At 40.0% G+C, this 15,913-nt stretch overlaps 1 protein-coding gene across 2 annotated transcripts in view; it reads right to left on the reverse strand.

The window, feature by feature from the left end:
- The window catches only part of rpp30 (ribonuclease P/MRP 30 subunit), a 33,665-nt gene that overhangs the window by 2,032 nt on the left and 15,720 nt on the right, over nt 1-15,913 (reverse strand). For both annotated transcript variants that reach the window (XM_078223557.1, XM_078223558.1), the window contains exons 8-10: nt 3,040-3,156; nt 1,965-1,994; nt 433-470 (exon numbers count right to left, since the gene is read on the reverse strand). In XM_078223557.1, coding sequence (XP_078079683.1) covers nt 433-470; nt 1,965-1,994; nt 3,040-3,156 — 185 coding nt within the window. The remainder of the gene's footprint in view (nt 1-432; nt 471-1,964; nt 1,995-3,039; nt 3,157-15,913) is intronic.

Raw genomic sequence — 15,913 nt, forward strand, 5'->3', positions numbered from 1 at the left:
CTCCATAAAGTAGCTAAAATAGTTATTCATTCATTATACTGTTATTGCAGGATATTGCTCTTATATATTTGTGTACATAGTACCGAACTTTGAAAGTAAACGTACAAAGAGTAATGGGACCTTGAATGTGAAAAGTGCTAAACCAATCACAAGCATCAGTGATTAATGCAATTTACTACTAAAATATACCTAATCTGAAATAGAATCTTAATTCAAGGCATTTTCTTCACTCTTTCCCAGTGATGACCTTGAAAGTTGAGCATAAGTAATTTTAAAAAATCCCTCAAGTGTGCAATATACTGCTGCATAAAACAGAAGCTGAACTTGTTTTATCAAAGTTAAATTAAGCACAGGTAAAAAGCATTTAAAAATGAACTCAATGCATGCAGTGCAGAAATATTTCCTAAACCAAATGTATTTGGATAAGGATACAGGTTAGCAATATCATATGGTCCTCTTAGTTCCAAAGGCTGCAGAGAAAATAAAACTATTAATATCCTCATTTGAAAAATAATCAATTTTGAAACATTATTTTGCACACTTCACAAAGCATAAACATCTTGTGGAGCTTTCCCAAGATGTACCATATTGTTGTATTCATCGTTATGACCTGGGCAACATTGGCAAGGCCACATTTATTGCCTATTTGGCCTGAAATGGAGCAGTGAGCCTCTTTTCAGCAATTGCTCTTACGGATGAGTGGTTTACAGGGACACTTGATGTGTAATTACAAGTCAACCATACTATTTGGGATTACAGCCACTTGAAAGCCAGATTGGCAGATTTCCTTCACTACTGGGCGATAGTAGTTTTGAGGATAATCAGCCGATCTCATTCTTTTTGGGTGCTAACCCACAAATTACTGAATCCAATTTCACTACAGGCCATTATAGGATTTGAACTCAACCTGTGAATTGCTCAATTATTTAACGTAACCAGTGGAGCACCTGATTTATCAATTGACACCTTTTCATAATTGAGAAACGAAGCATGAAGGCCAATTTGCCTCACACAGTAAAAGAAATGATCAAGTAGATGTTAAAGTTTTATATGTGCTCTCCACTTGTAATAGGTGCGTACTCCCAGTTAAAAAGAACGTGGAGGACAAGGTATCAACCACCAAATTCTTGATTATCATTCTAAATGGAAAAGTGTCATTTTGTAAAATTAATCATTAGGTAATGCTACACTTAGGTTTTAAAAGTCTGAGGTTGTAAACAGAAAAATATATAAGGTAATAAATAATTTCAGTTTAAATTCTGGAGAAGAATGAGTTGCAGTAGGAGACTTCAATGCTGATTTCAACATAATAGGAATGTTGGGAGGATTGTGAAGAATTCAATAGCACCACTTGGTTCAAGTTAAAGTCAAATGCTCAGCTCTCTGCCCTTGCAACCAAAATAAACTAACTTTATGGTAATTTAAAGAGAACACTGTAACCTCTTCATGTAAATATATTGATGGATATATTTGCTACATGAAGGTGCTTACATTAGTGAATTACAAGCCAGAAACAGCACAACATCCTAAATTGCTGCATCTCAGCAACTTAAGAGTCCCTTAATTAAAATCTTTTGCTGTTATCTTTGCTACAGTGGAATTCCAGTCTACATACTGCTATTACTTTTTGAAGTGGTCAGGTGTGCAACAATATTAGTATTTTCAGTATAAACTGCCATCGCATTGGCTTTAGGATCATTAGCATTGCTTTTATAGTTTGTAATGAATACCTTGCTCTTGCAAAATGATTTAAATATAGTGCTTCAAACACAATGTGAAACTTTTTGAATTTTAAACAGCTGATCAAGTACTCAGCTCCTACTTGGCCTATGATTAACAAATTACTGCAGAAGGTACTGCTCCAGTGGGAGACAAGTTATCAGAGATAATAGGAGCCAAATTGTAAAGAATCAAATTTATGTTTGGTTAAAGACACAATATTGGATTAAAAATCAAAATCTTACCCTTTCTGCCGCACTTGACATAATTATATTCTAAAGAAATACAAACACAAACATTACATTCAGCTGCAGGATTTTATACAGTAGTGCATTTTCAATGTCACGAAAACAAACAGGAACTCCAAATGTTTGGTAATCTTAAGTGCAAGGTTTGTTTGGAAAGAATACAATTCAAAGCACTTCAGGCTAATTGAATGTAGCTAATATGTTGGCTCAGTGTTTGTTGTCAGCAGCGAAGTGATGATGCTTATTGTTAACCTCAAGGAAAGCTGCTCACAAAGATCTATTGAACTTGGCGTGGATTGCCCCTTTTCTGATGTTAATTTGAATAATCAAATCAAAGTGATTTCCAGGCGTGCAGCAACATCAAGCAGGATAAGCAGTCAGTCACACTGAAGAATTTTCAGACAAGCAAACTAGGAAGTAAAATACATTATCACTCACTTTCAACTGACAGCAAAATAAAGGTCGAGACATGCACATCAGAAGCTGAACCATATAAACAAACTTTTAAGATATTAATGAACTATGGAATTTATTGCGATGAAGTAGCAAATATTACAATTCTAATACCATGTTAAACATCAAAAACAACCCAAGAAAAAACAAAGGGTGTTGGGGCCCAGTTTTAGACAAAAATCTCACTCAAAGTCAGGATTCAATTGTCTGCCAGGGAGCCTGTAGCAGTTGGAATTGGAACAAATGACAACCCAACCCACACATTCCCTTCCAGATGCTCCAAAACAGATCAAGTTTCCTGATTTTGCAGCAAACATTCCAAATATGGTCCCTTAAAGCATATTTAAAGTGATTAAAACACGCACAATTCCTTGGAACTGCAGATTATTGTTGTGAACGGTCTTCTCAGGCAATTGGGAATAGTTAGTTGTCATCATTAAAAAAAATCGTGAACTTTGGTTTTGTTATTGTTCATGATACTGTTGGTTTCACAGCAACTACTTAAAAAGAGGGAAATTGTGTGCTAATTATGGTTCAACAAGACTCAGAATGCTCCCTTTTGCCTCCTCCATAATCTTCATGAAGCATTTTGAAAGGACAGGATAACTCTCACTCTCACCTTTCCTTTACATATCTGCATCAGGCTGAGTGCATTTGAAATGGTATATCTTCTCATCGTAGAATCTTTAATGGCAGGAGAATATGCCAGTTCAAAGTAAATTCCTCTCTCAATAGCCTGAAATACAATTAGAAAGTGAACAACAAAATGATGAACAATTCCATTAATATTTTCATGGAAAGAACAGGGGAAGAATTAAGGTCCTAATCACTCAAAAATTGAGATGGATATTTAATTCTTTAATTTCTCACCCCAAGTAACTTGCATTTACATAGTGCCTTTAACCTAATGAAACATCTCAAGAAACTTCACAGGAGCATTACAAATAAAGAACGAAACCAGGCAACATGAGGAAATTATTAGGTCAGATGAACAAAAGCATGGTCAACTAGGTAAAATTGAAGGAGTGTCTTAAAGGAGAAGAGTGAGGTAGAAGGGCAGAGGGGTGCAGAGAGCCGAAGCAACTGAAGGCACATCCACCAATGGTTCAGCAGTCAATAATGGAAATGTGCAAGAGACCAGAATTGGAGTGCAGATATCCCCAAGCGCTGAGGGGCTGGAGAAGGTTAGAGTGATTGGGGGTGGGGAGTTGGCGGCAAGGCCATGGAGGAATCTGAAAACAAGGGTGTGCACTGCAGCAACTCACCAAGGCTCCTTCACAGTACCTTCCAAACCTGTGACCTCTACCCACCAGAAGGACATGGGCAGCAGATGCATGGAACATTCCCAGTTGTAAGTTCCCCTGTTCCCCTCCAAGCCACACATCATCCTGACTTGGAACTATCGCTGTTTCTTCAATGCCACTGGGTCAAAAATCTGCAACTCTCTAATAGCACTGTGTGGGTACCTACACCAGGGAGACTGCAGTGACTTACCAACACCTTCTCAAGGGCAATTAGAGATGGGCAACAAATGCTGTACTTGTCAGTGACACTCCGGCTACAAAAATTTAAGAAAATGAACTGAGCTGGGGGTAAAGTTGGGCAATGTTACAGCAGTGGCAATAAGTGTTCATGGTGATGGTACAAATACAATAACTGAAGTTCATCTCTGGATCAAATGCGACTTCAATGTTGTGAACAGACTAGCTTAATCTCAGACAGTTGCTGGGGAGAGGGCTGGAGCTTGTGGCTAAGGAATGGAGTTTGGAGCAGCGTTCAAAAAATGATGGCTCCAGTCTTCCCAATATTTAGTTGAAGGAAATGTCTGCTCATCCAGTACTAGATGTTCAAAATGGGGTCTGATAATTTAGCAACAGTCGAGGAGTCAAGAGAGGCAGTGGCGAGCTACGCTGGGTGTCATCAGCATACATAATCAAGCATTCGTGGTTAAATTCTGGCATACATTATTTTCTGCTTGGAAACTGTATAAATCTTTTAAGAAACACAATTCTATTATAAAAGCTAGTTCATTGGCGTAATCAGAAAATTGAAGAAAAAATGATTGAATCACAGCTTTGTCGGGGAGCCTGAATCTGTGACCATCCAACTCCATTTCGTTTTCCTGCCTCACCTTACCTTTTCTATACTTTTATTCAAAGTTATCCAATCCTTGTCAAATTACACAAGCCTGTCACACTAGCCTCAATATTTCATGTGAAAAACTGCAAACTTTCCTATCATTTTCCCAGTAATACACTACTACCCCTTAAATCTCCTAATAATACCAAGTTTATAACCAATTGTTACTGATTCAAAACAAAAGAAACAATCTTTCAATATTTACCTTCTCAAAATCTTTCGTGACTTGCGCAAGATTTCTTCTCCCTCAAGTGTGCTCTATTCTAGTTAAAAACCGGCCCCATTTTCCAAAGATAACTGCTTCATAGAACAGTACAGCACAGAACAGGCCCTTCGGCCCACGATGTTGTGCCGAGCTTTATCTGAAACCAAGATCAAGCTATCCCACTCCCGATCATCCTGGTGTGCTCCATGTGCCTATCCAATAACCGCTTAAATGTTCCTAGTGTCTGACTCCACTATCACTGCAGGCAGTCCATTCCACACCCCAACCACTCTCTGCGTAAAGAACCTACCTCTGATATCCTTCCTATATCTCCCACCATGAACCCTACAGTTATGCCCCCTTGTAATAGCTCCATCCACCCGAGGAAATAGTCTTTGAACGTTCACTCTATCTATCCCCTTCATCATTTTATAAACCTCTATCAAGTCTCCCCTCAGCCTCCTCCGCTCCAGAGAGAACAGCCCTAGCTCCCTCAACCTTTCCTTCATGGGTATAATTGCTCAATTCTGTGCATAATCCTACTGAATCTTCACTGTACCCTTTATATTTCATTCACTTTTATGTAAAATCCAAACCCATTCCAAAACCAAAGTAAACTGCATTTCATTTCAACATAACACAATTGTCAAATGGTGCATTTCCTCTCTTCCTTTATAAAATATGATTGAAACAGTAGGGTCATGTTTTTAAATAGCACAATTATATTTTCAGATACAAATTTCAATGGATGTCGAACAGCTATATTTGTGAACACAATTTATTCAGGAATTTAGGATTTCAAGGAACTTTTCTAAAGTCCGAAATACTCATGAAGAAGCTACTCAGGAGCAGAATGAGATACGATCAGTCTCATGGAAAATAATAAACAACCCTTATGCTCCTAACCTCAAATCCAAATTAAATGTTTATATTGGCCATCTTCATTTCAGTTGAAGACCCATTAATCATAGCCATTTGTTGATGCATCGAGACACTTTCTTGGCTTCAAGCACAGACACAAGGGATTATTTCCATGAGAATGGTTTGAAGCAAAAAAAAACTGCTTTTCAAATATTGAAAGCAGATTAGTCATCAACAATTAAAGTGCACTCAAATTGAAACATGGGCAATTAGTTGAAGAAATAATGAATGATAATGCAGGAGAAAAACTGATTATTCTTGTCTATTTCTATGGAGCAACAGCACCCTCCAAAGGAATTTTTAAATATTGCTTCCATCTCTAAAATTTATTAACTAAGAGTATTTTGATGCCTATTGGTCAACTTAAATGCGCATATAAATAAAGTGGGTAATAAGGAGTAACTCAGCTTCCATTTTGGGGCGAAATGCAAAAGTGTGGGATGCACCATCAATCTGTAATCTTGTGTTGCTCATTGTCTTGATTGTGCTCTTTGACTTTTTGGGATTTGCAATTAACCCTCTAGCTTCAAGCCTTCCAATAAAGCTATGGAGTAATAGTCATTAACACACACAAACACACAAAAGAACTGCAATTCTTTAAAATGAAAGAACATAGTAAGAACATAAGAAATAGGAGCAGGAGTAGGCCATCTAGCCCCTCAAGCCTGCTCCGCCATTCAATAAGATCATGGCTGATCTGATAGTGGGTTCAGTTCCACTTACCCGCCCGCTCCCCATAACCCTTAATTTCCTTAATGGTTAAAAATCTGTGACTTAAACACATTTAACGAGGTAGCCTCTACTGCTTCATTGGGCAGAGAATTCCAAAGATTCACTACCCTCTGGGAGAAGAAGTTCCTCCTCAACTCTGTTCTAAATTGACTCCCCTGTATTTTGAGGCTATGCCCCCTAGTTCTTGTTTCCATTGTAAGTGGAAATAACCTCGCTGCTTCTACCCTGTCTAGCCCCTTCATTATCTTATATGTCTCTATAAGATCTCCCCTCAACCTTCTAAACTCCAATGAGTACAGGCCCAGTCTACTCAATCTCTCCTCATAAGCTAACCCCCTCATCTCCGGAATCAACCTGGTGAACCTTCTCTGTACCCCCTCCAAAGCTAATATATCCTTTCTTAAATAAGGGGACCAAAATTGTACACAATACTCTAGGTGCGGCCTCACCAGTACCCTGTACAGTTGCAGCATGACCTCCCTGCTTTTATACTCCATCCCCCTCGTGATAAAGGCCAACATTCCATTTGCCTTCTTGATTACCTGCTGCACCTGCAACCTGAGGTCCCTCTGCACAGTAGCATGTTGTAATTTTTCACCGTTTAAATAATAGTCCATTTTACTATTATTCCTTCCAAAGTGGATAACCTCACACTTACCAACGTTATACTCCATCTGCCAGATCCTTGCCCACTCACTTAGCCTATCCAAATCTCTCTGCAGACTCTGTCCTCCGCGCAATTTGCTTTCCCACTCATCTTTGTGCCATCCGCAAACTTTGTTACCCTACACTTGGTCCCCTCCTCCAGATCGTCTATGTATATGGTAAATAGTTGAGGCCCCAGCACCCGATCCCTGCGGCACACCACTAGTCACTGATTGCCAACCGGAAAAGCACCCATTTATTCCGACTCTCTGCTTTCTGTTAGATAGCCAATCCTCAATCCACGCTAACACTTTACTCCTAACTCAGTGTACCTTTATCTTATGCAGCAACCTTTTGTGAGGCACCTTATCGAATGCCTTCTGGAAATCTAAATACACCACATCCACCGGTTCCCCTCTGTCAACCACACTCATTATATCCTCAAGAAATTCCAGTAAATTAGTCAAACATGACTTTCCCTTCATGAATCCATGCTGCGTCTGCTTGATTGCATATAGTAAAATGCAGGTAATCACAAAGACAACACATTTACCATTATAACCACCCCTCTCCGCCCCCATACATCAGCAGCAAATGCACTGTGCTGATTGGATCATTTAGGGGGAAATCATGTTTATTTATTCAAGTTTATTAATTTATTAGTGTCACAAGTAGGTTTACATTAACACTGCAATGAAGATACTGTGAAAATCCCCAAGTCGCCACATTCTGGCCCCTGTTCAGGTACACTGAGGGAGAATTTTTAGCATGGCCAATACACCTAACTACCATGCCTTTTGGACTGTGGGAGGAAACTGGAGCACCCCGAGGAAACCCAAGCAGACACGGGGAGAACGTGCAAACTTCACACAGACAGCAACCCAAGCCAGGAATCGAACTCAGTTCCCTGGAGCTGTGAGGCTGCCGTGTTAACCAGTGTACTACTGTGCCGCCCAGCGCTGGGCTGACAAGTGGTAGCACAGCAAGGATCTGGCTTTCGTGGAATTTATTTAATGGATCTGAGGAAATCAAATTTAAAAATGACTGGTAAATTACAGTGTGATGGGATGAGGGTAGAAATCAGAGGTGATGGGAAGTTATCAAACAGCAAAATTTTGGAAGACTAACTCTCCAGACTATCTTAGATAGGGATATTGGTAACAGAAAATGAGGGATAACAACTTAAAATGCGTAAAACCTGTTGTGGCACTAGTCAATCAGAAGACAAGTGTTTTCAAATCTGTGATTTGATGGTTTGAGATGTTGAAGAATAGTTTATTTCCATCTGACCCATCTTAAAAACTTGGTATTCCCAGGTATTTATATGGTTATCGGTGATTTGATCAATCTTAGTTATTAATCCCTCCTAATTTAACCCTTGGAGACCAGATATCACCCTGTAATTCTGTTCTCTTCTCACTCCAAGGACAATATATTTTTCCTAAGATATGGGGCTAACAAACAGCACCTGAGGTGTTGTCTAACCAGAGCTTTGTATAGCTCAAACATGACTTCGACCTGTAGTATTCTAGGCCTCATGATATAAAAGATCAGTGTTGAATTAGCCTTTTTGATTATTTTCTGTACCTGTTCATAACATTTTATTGATCTATGGACCCGTCTCTCAAGTCTCTTTTGGACCTTCACTGCTTCTAGCTTTTCAACATTTAGCAAGTACCCTGTTCTACATTTTTTTCAAATCCAAAGTGGATGCCTGCATATTTACCTACATTGAAATCCATTTGTCACAGTTTTGCCCATTCACTTAATAGTGTATGTTTACATCTACATTGCTTACAATGCCACCTAAATATGTGCCATAAGCAAATCTGGACATGGTGTGTTTCATACCAAAGTCCTTCCTGAACACAACAAATAGTTAAGGCTGCAAAACAGATCCTTGTAGAGCACGTGTTGCCAATTAGAGCAACTGCTCATTATCTACTCAGTTGTTTATTGTTTACCTAATTTCCTTAGATCAATAATTTGCCTTCAACTTTACTGAACAGTTTTTTTTTTAAATCAGGGACTTTATCAAATGCCTTCTGGAAGTGCATATAAATTACCTCCACAGCATTTTCCCGCTCACAGCTTTTATTCACCTCATTAAAAAATTCAATCAGGTACATTATGATTTACCCTTTACAAATCCATGCCACATCTCGCTGATCAGCTGAAAATTTTTCAATCACCCCATCCTTAATTATAGGGAGCGATCTTACCAAAAAAATTCTAAGTGCTGAATGAGCGAGAAAAACAACTGTTTCACAGACTCGTTTTTTGGAGAGTTGAAAAATGCAATCTTATGGCATTTAGTCAAAACAAAATGCCAGGATGTCTAACCTCACCAGTGAAGGCGGTTTTTGAGGTCTCAGGCCACCACTGCATCTCCCAGTGCACTGGGAGATCTCCAGTCCTGTCACCCCCGGACATTGGGACCCGCCGCCGATCACTCCCCCATCCCCTGCTGCCCTGGCCATCAGGCCCCCCCCCCCCCCCCCCCCCCCTCCCCCAAGCTCCCCAATCCCACTGATCGCTGCCCCAGACATCACTGCCTGGCTCTGCCCCCAACAACCTGGAAGGTTTCAATGGCCTCTGGTCCCACCATCAAGGCCATCACGTCTGGTCCCCATTGATGGGGACAATACATGACCCTTGCCGATGAGGACTTTGACCGATGTGCAGGTAAGGGCAAGTGACCCTGGGCTATAGCGTCCCGGGCTCACTAATTACATTTAAATTAGGTAATCAATATTGAAATTGGCTTTGTGCCCTATATGGGCTCGAAGCCGATTTCACCAGCAACATCGCAAGGCAAAAACCGGGCACAAACCCAATTTTCCGCCTCTCGCCTGATCTTATTGGCTCACCACGCCGATCAACCAGTGGGAAAAGCTGGTAAGAACACCCCTATCAGACTCACAATAGACTAATTTGTCTATAATTGCCAGGTCTTCCTTTTCTCAGCTTTCTTAGTTCAAATAGACAGAAGAGCGGAATTCAAGAGGTGAGGTGAGTGACTGCCAAGTTTTACAACAAGGCAACATTTGCCTGAAATGTGGCATCAAGGAGCCCTAGCTAAATTGGAGTTAATGGGAATCAGGGAGAAAACACTTCCATTGGTTAGAATCATGTCTAGCACAAAGGAAGATGGTGATGGCTGTTGGAGGTCAATCATCTCAGCCTCAGGAGCTCCTCAGGGTCTTCTCGGCCAATCATCTTCAGCTGTTTCACCAATGACCATTCCTCCATTATAAGATAAAAGTGGGGACGCTCACGGATGATTGCAGAGTGTTCAGCACTATTCACAACTCTTCAGATACTGAAGCAGGTTGTGTCCCTACACAGCAAGACTTGGACAACATTCAGACTTGAGCTTGTAGGTGTCAAGAAACATTCATGCCATACAGTGGCCATCTCCAACAAAAGAACCTAACCATCTCCCCATAACATTCAATGGCATTACTATCGTTGACACTCCCACTATCGGCATCCAGAATCTGAATTGGACCAACCTTATAAATACTGTGGCTACAAGGGCAGGCCAGAAACTCTCAGTGCTGTGGCAAGTAACTCGGCCTCCTGATTCCACAAAGCATGTCCACCATCTATGAGGCACAAGTTTAGGATGTGATGGAATACACTCTTTTCTCCTGGATGAGTGCAGCTCCAACAACGCTCAAGACCTCAACATCATCAAGGATAAAGCAGTCTGCTTAATTGGCACCCCATCCACCACTTTCAGCATTCAGTCCTTCTACTAATGCAGCAGCATCAGTGTGCACTATCTACAAGGTGCATTGCAGCAACTCACCAAGATTCCTTCCAAATGCATGACCTCTACCACCTGGGACAAGGGCAGCAGACACATAGGAACATCACTACCACAAGCTCCCCTCCAAGCTACACACCACGCAGGCTTGGAACTATATCATTGTTCTTTTACTGTCACTGGATCAAAATCCTGGAACACTCTTCCTAACAGGGCAGCATGGTGGCACAGTGGTTAGCACTGCTGCCTCACAGCACCAGGGACCTGGGTTTGATTCCTGGCTTGGGTCACTGTCTGTGTGGAGTTTGCACATTCTCCGTGTGTCTGCGTGGGTTTCCTCCCACAGTCTGAACAACGTGCTGGTTAGGTGCATTGACCCGAACAGGCGCTGAAGTGTGGCGACTAGGGGAATTTCACAATAACTTCATTGCAGTGTTAATGACTAATAAATAAACCTTTTTTAAAAACTTTAGGACTGTGGGTGCACCTATAACACATGGAGAGCAGTGGTTCAAGAGAGTGACCTCGCCAACGATACCCGCAACTCATGAACAAATACATTTTTTTAAAAAGTGACATGCGCAAATTTTCAATTTAAATATCAGTTTCCAAATCAAGAGTACTTTGCAAGATTATAGTCAGGATATCAGCAATGCTCTTACCCAATTCATTTAAAAGCCTGAAATGGAAACCATTAATCCTGAGGATGTCATTTAGAAGTGCCATTATTTTCTTTATGCTATTTTACTTATGTTAATTTTGGCGAGTTCCTGTCCCTGATTCAATGTTCATTTCTTTGGGAATTCCAGCAATCTGGTCTCTTCCTCTACTTACACACTGACACAAAGTAGTTAATCAACATCTCTGCGATTTCCATCTTTGCATGGACAATGTCAATTGCCACGGGCCCACATTGGTCCTGACCATTCTTTTTCCAAATACAAGTCATTTTTGTGGCAATTTTAATATCCCTTGTAAGTTTCTTTCCAAACCCCTTTTCCTTTAGTTCTTGACGTGCTGATACCTGGGGAAGTTTCAGATGAGTAAAAGGGTAAGCTAAGGTGGAATATGCACTCTTAACTCTATGGCTGTGGCATGACCTAAGACAAGATGACATGTTAAGGAGGATTCAGTGGAGGGAAAGCAATCAGTGAGTCAGGTTTCAGTCAATTTTTAACACTGGCAAACTCAGCTAGAAATAAATTATGACTGGAGGAGCCTAGCTCAAGACAGCGCTCTATGATTGGCTTTCAAGGTAGCTGCTGCCATCAGACTTTTGAATGGACCTATCTGACATTAAGTTGATCTTTCTCTACACCCTAGCTATGACTGTAACAGTACATTCTGCACTCTCTCATTTCCTTCTATGAACGGTATGCTTTGTCTGTATAGCACGCAAGAAACAATACTTTTCACTGTATCTCAACACATGTGACAATAATAAATCAAATCAAATGGAGGCCTGCCAAGGGAAAGACAAGAAAGAAGCTGGAAAAATTGATCCCCAAGTACTGTGTGGGTGAGATGTGCACAGGCAAAGGGGTATTGCAGCTTACATGGCTGCAAGAAAACTGGTTGCAGTGGTTGTGCTCGGGGGTTTTCTGGATAGGAGCAAAAAGTTGTGAACTTAGCCAAAGGACACTCAAGTCTGGGTTTTCATCAGGATATGGAATCAATGGGAGCATATCAATGAATAGGTAAAAGGATTACGCTGTGGGAGAGCAGAGTGTAAAGGGGCAAGTTCACAGTGAATTGTTCAAAAAAAGAGTGCAAAGATAAGCTGGCAACTACAAGCCATTAAGTATAATTTTGGCAATGATGTAGTTAAAGAAACAATGATTTGGGACAAAATTAATAAGTCATTGGAGCAAATGCAGGTTAATTAAAGAAAGCCAGCATGGATTTGTTAATGACAAATTAGGTTCAACTAATTTGTTTTAGGATTTTTAAGAGCTAACAAAGTTGATGAAGGAATATTGTTGATGTGGTGTATGTGACTTCTAAAAGGCATTTAATTAAAATGCCACACAGGCTTGAACAAAGTTGTAGCCCACGAAAGGGACAGTAATAACATGTATATGAAATTGGCCAAATAACAGGAAACAGCAGTGGTATATGGTTGCTTTTTGGACTGGAGGAAGGTTTATTGTAGAGATCCACAGGGATCAGTGTAAGGACACCTGCAATTTCTGATCTAGAGCACCATTTAAAAATTTGTAGACGATACAGAACTTGGAAGTACTTGAACTGTGAGGAGGATAGTATTAAACTTCACAAGACAGATTGGTGGAATGAATAGCCATGTGACAGATGACATTTCTCTGCATTAAATTTGAAGCAATTCATTTTGGTAGAATGAATGTGAAGTGACAACGTAAAATAAGGGATACAATTTTAAAGAGGATGGGGGAACAAAAGGAGCTGGAGGTGTATTTGCACACAAATTACTTAAAGGTAGCAGGACATGCTGAAAAGAATTCTGAGATATGGTTTGAAACATGTAATGCTTTCTTTCTCCATAGACATTGCCAGACTGCTGAGTTTTTCCAGCACTTTAGGTTTTTATTTCAGATTTTCAGCATCCACAGTATTTTGCTTTTATTTTAAAAGTGATTATAAACTTCTATAAAACACTGGTTCAGCCTCAACTGAAATACTGTATCCAGCCAGTATAATTATGGACCCCACGAACCCCAGACATTCTCTCTTCCACCTTCTTTCATCGGGAAAAAGATACAAAGGTCTGAGGTCACATACCAACCGACTCAAGAACAGCTTCTTCCCTGCTGCCATCAGACTTTTGAATGGACCTACCTTGCATTAAGTTGATCTTTCTCTACATTATGACTGTAACTCTACATTCTGTACTCTCGTTTCCTTCTCTATGAATGGTATGCTTTGGCTGTATAGCATGCAAGAAAGAATAATTTTCACTGTATACTAATACATGTGACAGTAATAAATGGGCACCACACTTTAGGAAGCATTTGAAGGCAATAAAGAAAGGTGGCAGAAAAGTTTCATGAGAATGGTTCCATTGATGAGGTAGATAGGTTGTAGGCTGACATTGCTTTCCTTGGAAGAGAAGGTTAAGAAGAAATATAAGAGGTATTCAAAATCATGAGGGATCGGCACAGTGTAGACATGGAGAAACCATTCCCACAGGTGGAAGGACTGAGAACCCAAGGGCCCAGATTTAAGGTGACTGGCAAAAGAACCAATGATAGCAGTGTTTAAAAAAATACACAGCAAATGGTTAGCATCTGGAATGAGCTGCATAAGTGTGTGGTGGAGGCAGATCCAATCATGGCATTCAAAAGGGAATTAGATCATTAACTGAAAAGAAAAATGGGAAAGGAAGGCGGAGTGTCTATTTGTTCTTGCAGAGAGCCATCATGCATATAAAGGGCAGAATGGCCTCCTTCTGTGTTGCAACTTTTCTATAATTCTAGAAGGGGAAAGGGATGACAGAGTGGGACTGAGAGGCAGTGCAGCTTTGGTACAGAATGACAAGGAATGATTTGACATGGAGATACTTAGAATTGTAATATGGTCTTATTGACAAAATATGAAACTATCATTTAAATAGATACCGACCTTTAGCAGTTGGTTTGAAGCTGCCTGCATATGGGCTAAAAAATTGTGTGATTTAATATGAAAAACAGAACATAACTGATCTAAATTATATGTTATCAAATGAGTAGCCGGGTGAACTTCAAAATGGATAAATTGAGGATAATACAGCATTCCGCATATGATGTTGAAATAACTCCAGTTGACACTGCTGAGGGCAACGGGCATTATTACCTGAGCATTTAACACATCCAGACACGGAGCAGCAGTTATTAAAAAAGCAAATTTAATGTTAAATTACACTGCAAGAAAAGTGGGGGACAAGTCAGAGAAAATCCTGCTAAAATTATATAGGGTTTTGGGTCAGACCACTCAGTACTACATTCAGTTTTAACTGACAGACCTGAAGGGCACATTCAAGATGCAACAAAAAGGAACAATGCTTATTTTTCAGTAATGAGGGAAGACTGGGAAATCTTAAGGCTTTTCAGCGTTGCAAGTAAGTGACCATGAAGCCACCTCAGAAGAACCTAAGAGTAAATGGTACACAATACAGAAAAGGTAAATCCTCAACACCAATTCAAATCAAATCATCCTAAATAGAAGGAAATCATATTCCACATGGGATACCAATTTAAGGTGTGAATAATATATGGGACCAGTTCACTTAGTTGGCTAGTGTGCAGAATAATGTCAACTGTGCAGGTTAAATTCCTATACTAGATTAGGTAATTTTTCGGGTTTGCCTCCTTGCATTGCCCCATAGTAATACAACAACTCAATGAGGTTGCTACATGAAGACAGAGAGAGAGAGAGAATATATGAAATGGAAAAGGTAGAATTGCAAAGACAAAACACTTGAAATTATTAGCAGTTTAATACTGTGAAAGGGTTTTCTGTCCTAAAACTCCCATGATATTTTTCCAGCCTCTCAATTGAACTAATGCAATGTTATGGGCTAATTCTTTAATTTAGATTCTTATTTCTAACCTTCCATACCTCTTCCTTTGTCCAATTCTTGATTATTTTTATTACTAGTTCTATCTTGGTTTGGACAAGTTGTGCCATATTTTGGGATGGCACAGTGGTTAGCACTGCTGCCTCACAGCGCCAGGAAACTGGGTTCGATTCCTGGCTCGGGTCACTGTCTGTGTGAAGTTTGCACATTTGCTGTCTGTTGGAGTTTATTCCTGGTTTCTCCCAACTATGTGTAGGTTAGGTTAATTGGCCATGCTAAATTGCCCCTTGGTGTCAAGGAGATTGGTGGAGTAAATACATGAGGTTACTGGGATAGGGCCTGAATGGGATTGTTGTCTGAGCAGGCTTGATGGGCCAGATAGCCTTTCTGCATTGCAGGAATTCTACATTTGGCTCAATATTTCCCAGTATTTTATAAAACACTTTGCATCCTGCTCATTATTTATGTTAATTTGACTTTATGCTCCATATTAATTTTAAAATCTTCTATTTTTTCATATAAAAATGGTCACTGTCAAATGTTAAAAG

This window comes from Mustelus asterias, chromosome 11, assembly GCF_964213995.1.
Source record: "Mustelus asterias chromosome 11, sMusAst1.hap1.1, whole genome shotgun sequence".
In the NCBI taxonomy this organism is placed as follows: domain Eukaryota; kingdom Metazoa; phylum Chordata; class Chondrichthyes; order Carcharhiniformes; family Triakidae; genus Mustelus; species Mustelus asterias.